This window comes from Pterocles gutturalis, unplaced genomic scaffold, assembly GCF_000699245.1.
Source record: "Pterocles gutturalis isolate BGI_N339 unplaced genomic scaffold, ASM69924v1 scaffold23231, whole genome shotgun sequence".
NCBI lineage: Eukaryota > Metazoa > Chordata > Aves > Pterocliformes > Pteroclidae > Pterocles > Pterocles gutturalis.
In genome coordinates this window covers 4898-8191 of record NW_010098442.1, presented here as the reverse complement: position 1 = coordinate 8191, position 3294 = coordinate 4898, and the positions used below count along the sequence as shown (strand labels likewise).

Genomic DNA, 3294 nt, shown 5'->3' with positions numbered 1-3294 from the left:
CCCACAGCACGGGACATGGGGGTGGCCTCACGTGTCCCAGGTGTTCTTGTCAGTGTCGATGGACATGCAGTTGTACACGGCGTACCGCAGCAGCTCCTCGCAGGCCTTGGCCCTGGGTGGGGGGACAGTGGGTCACGGCCATGGTGGGCTTCAAGAGCCCCACGCTTCCCTTCCCGTGCATGCCCCAATGTCCTCTGGAGCAGGACCTGGGGGATGTGGGAGGGGACCCCAATGCCAGCCCCAAGGAGGGGGTAGTATGCCTGTCCCCTGTCCCCAGCTCGACTCACGAGGAATACATGGGCAAGTAGAAGATGAAGGAGCATGTGGAGGCCTGTGGCATCTGGTCCAACACATCCGCACTTGGGAGAAAGGAGACAGAGTCAGACCCTGGCACGGCGCAGGGACCCCAGCCCGGGCAGGATGGACTCACTTGTCCCTTGATGGGTAGACAGTGATCTGAACCGGGAGGCGGCTCCGGCCGGTGACAAACTTCAGGAAGCGGCTGAGATCCTCTGAGGAGAAGGACAGGGCTCAGGGCCCAGGGCCAGGGACGGGACCAACCCAGTCACTGCTGTCACGGCAGGGTCTGCCCTTGCAGAAGCACCCCGGGAGCATGGGGCAAAGCTAAGGGATGCTCTCGGCACCCTGGGAAGGGCCAGGCAGGATGACCCCAGCTGAGTCCCAGGGAAGCACCAGGTGTGTATCCCCGGGGCGCAGGGCAGTGGGTACCCCGTCCCCTGGCCCACCCTGTGGCACACAAAGAGCAGGGAAAGGCTTGGGGTCGCTCACCGCTGGTGAAGTTGTTGAGTGCCTCCCAGAAGTACTGGATACGAATATCACCAGAGGGAAAGTCCTCAAATGTGACTGTGACAAATACGCAGCAGCTTCGTTAGAAACTCCCGTCAAAGCGAATTAACATGGAACACATCCATCCTGCCCTTCTGTGAGAGCCCCAAGCGGAAGCAGGAGAGGAGACCCTCTGCTCTTGGTGAGCCCGAGCCCCCGGCACCCCTGAACAGGGCCAGCACCCTGCACAAAGGCGGGTGGAGAAATGAGGGTCTCAGTTTGCAGGGTGACCGTTCACCTCTGCCCATAGTGGCTGCAGACCAGGTGGACCAGAGTGGGGACCAGTGGGGTTTCCAGCTACACCTGAAGCATCCCTACCTGGGGTCCCTCGGGCTTATCCTCTCCCAGGCTCCTGGTCACCCCACAACCAGGGACTTGGCATGGGGCAGGACGCGTGTGCACAACAAGCATCACTGAGGGGGGCTGCTGCCCACGCAGGGGACTGGGAGCAGCTTTGGGCTGGACCTGGCACTTACCAAACTTCCGCAGCTCAGCCACTGTGATCTCAGGGTCCCCGCAGACCTTCTTCTCCAGCTGCTGCCAGGGGAGCAGGTCCAGCACAGGCTGGGGCACCACGCAGAGCAGCCCGGCACGCATGGCTGCGATCTTGGGGGGGCACAGGAGGAGTCTCACATCACCATGGTTGGTCTGAGCCCAGGGCAGCCACCCAGGGCACCAGACACAGGGACCGCAGGACCCCAAAGGGGGTCCAGGAGCCTCATGGACATCCTGGGCATGGAATGCACAGAGGAACTACCCAGCTGGAGCTGTTTTTGGGGACGTGTTTTTGCAGCCACGAACCCAAAAGGTACCAGGAGGTCTTGCCACAGGAGCAGGGTCCCCTTTGAGCTGCAGCAGCCCTGGAGGACAGTGTTACCTGCTCCTTGCTCTCCTCCAGTCGAGCCTTCTGCACCAGGCGGATGAACTCCTTGCGGTCCTCGTAGCGCACCACGGTGCTGCTACCGCCAGGGATCAGCTCCACCATGCGCTTGTCGCTCTGCACCACTGTGTAGGTCAGCTCTTTGCCGAACATGAAGTCGAAGGCTTCCCTGTCCACCCCCTCCAGCACCTCCAGCAGCTTCACCTGCAACCCCAACAGGCAAAACTCATCATGGTGGAACCAAAGCAGCCAGGGTAGCGCACGGCACAACTCTGCTGGCCCCCAGCCCTGCTCACCAGCTCCGAGTCCACGGTGGCGAAGTCCTTGCTCCAGCTGACCTCCTCCCCTGCCAGCTGCTTCCAGACCAGTGCCGGCAAAGCTAGCATCTGCCGGAGAGAGCGAAGACGCACGTCCTCCCTGTGTCCCTCCTTCACCCAAGGGCAGCCCCTCTCCCCAAGACACAGTGGCCGGCGCCAAGCCCCCTCACGGGCCAGTGGGGCTCTGCCACGCTCACCAGAAACTCCTTGCTCCTCAGGGCTGCTCCCATCAGCTGCCCAATCCACTCGTACTTGGGGAAGTCCTTGCAGGAGGGGTTGGGGACATACATGTCCCTGGTGACACTGCTGCTGTTACCCTGCAGGAGAGACCCACAGACACAGGTGCCACCAGCCCAGAGCAGTCCCTCCCTGCAGCCTCCCTCTGTGTCACCCCTCCACCTGCCTCTCCTGCCTTTTACACCCCTCCAGGAGATCTCCACCACCTGGGTACAAGCACAGCCCCCCCCAGGAAATAGCCCTACAAGTGTTAGGATGGGACTAACACTCCAAAAGGCCCCAGGCTCTGATGGATGCCCAGGCAGACAGTGGGGTGCCAAACCTGGTTGGAGGTGCGCACGAAGAAGGGCAGGGGCACGGGGACATCGCCTGAGCTGGGACACAGCTCCTCCGACACATCTGACAGGCTGTCCCGAAAACCGCCGCCTGCAATGGGGCAGAGGCTGGTTAATGCCTAATGTAACTGAGGACAGATGCTGAGCCACAGGATCTGGCCCACGGGCCAGTGCTGGGGGCTTAGGGGAGATGCAGGGACCACCCCATGTGTGCAGAGCGGGACAGCCTCCCACAGAGCAGCTGAGATAGCGTGGGCACCCCACCGCAGCGGGTGACACACTGAGCTGCTCCCCAGCACGAGAAAACCCGGTGGACAGAGCAGCTGAGATAGCGTGGGCACCCCGCCGCAGCGGGTGACACACCGAGCTGCTCCCCAGCATGAGAAAACCCGGTGGGGCAGAGCACTGGGGAGGGAGGGGAGAGCTCTCACCGTTGTCAAAGATGCCCTCGGTGACAAAATCACACTCCCACCACTGGCTGTGGCTCTGGGGCCACCTGCGGGAAGCAAGACCCCCATGCGCATCCCTCCTCTGAGACAGCCAGCAGCACCGGCATCCCCCCATGCCAGGGAGCTGACACCCCACAACTGTGATGCTGAAGACCTACCTGTAGTCCAGGGGCTGGTTGTTCTTGGAAGATCTGAGGCCTTCATACAGCTGGAGGGGAGCAGAGCAGAAA

The 3294-nt window shown here is 62.1% G+C and overlaps 1 protein-coding gene across 1 annotated transcript in view; it reads right to left on the bottom strand.

Annotated features, from left to right (window-relative positions):
- Positions 1-31: 31 nt before the first annotated feature.
- The window catches only part of LOC104461428 (E3 ubiquitin-protein ligase HECTD3-like), a gene marked incomplete at both ends in the record, with an annotated part of 7712 nt that continues 4449 nt past the window's right edge, over positions 32-3294 (bottom strand). Inside the window, 11 exons of the mRNA XM_010073038.1 lie at positions 32-112; positions 288-359; positions 431-512; positions 790-864; positions 1323-1452; positions 1724-1930; positions 2023-2112; positions 2241-2360; positions 2603-2706; positions 3047-3111; positions 3223-3272. Coding sequence (XP_010071340.1) covers positions 32-112; positions 288-359; positions 431-512; positions 790-864; positions 1323-1452; positions 1724-1930; positions 2023-2112; positions 2241-2360; positions 2603-2706; positions 3047-3111; positions 3223-3272 — 1076 coding nt within the window. The remainder of the gene's footprint in view (positions 113-287; positions 360-430; positions 513-789; positions 865-1322; positions 1453-1723; positions 1931-2022; positions 2113-2240; positions 2361-2602; positions 2707-3046; positions 3112-3222; positions 3273-3294) is intronic.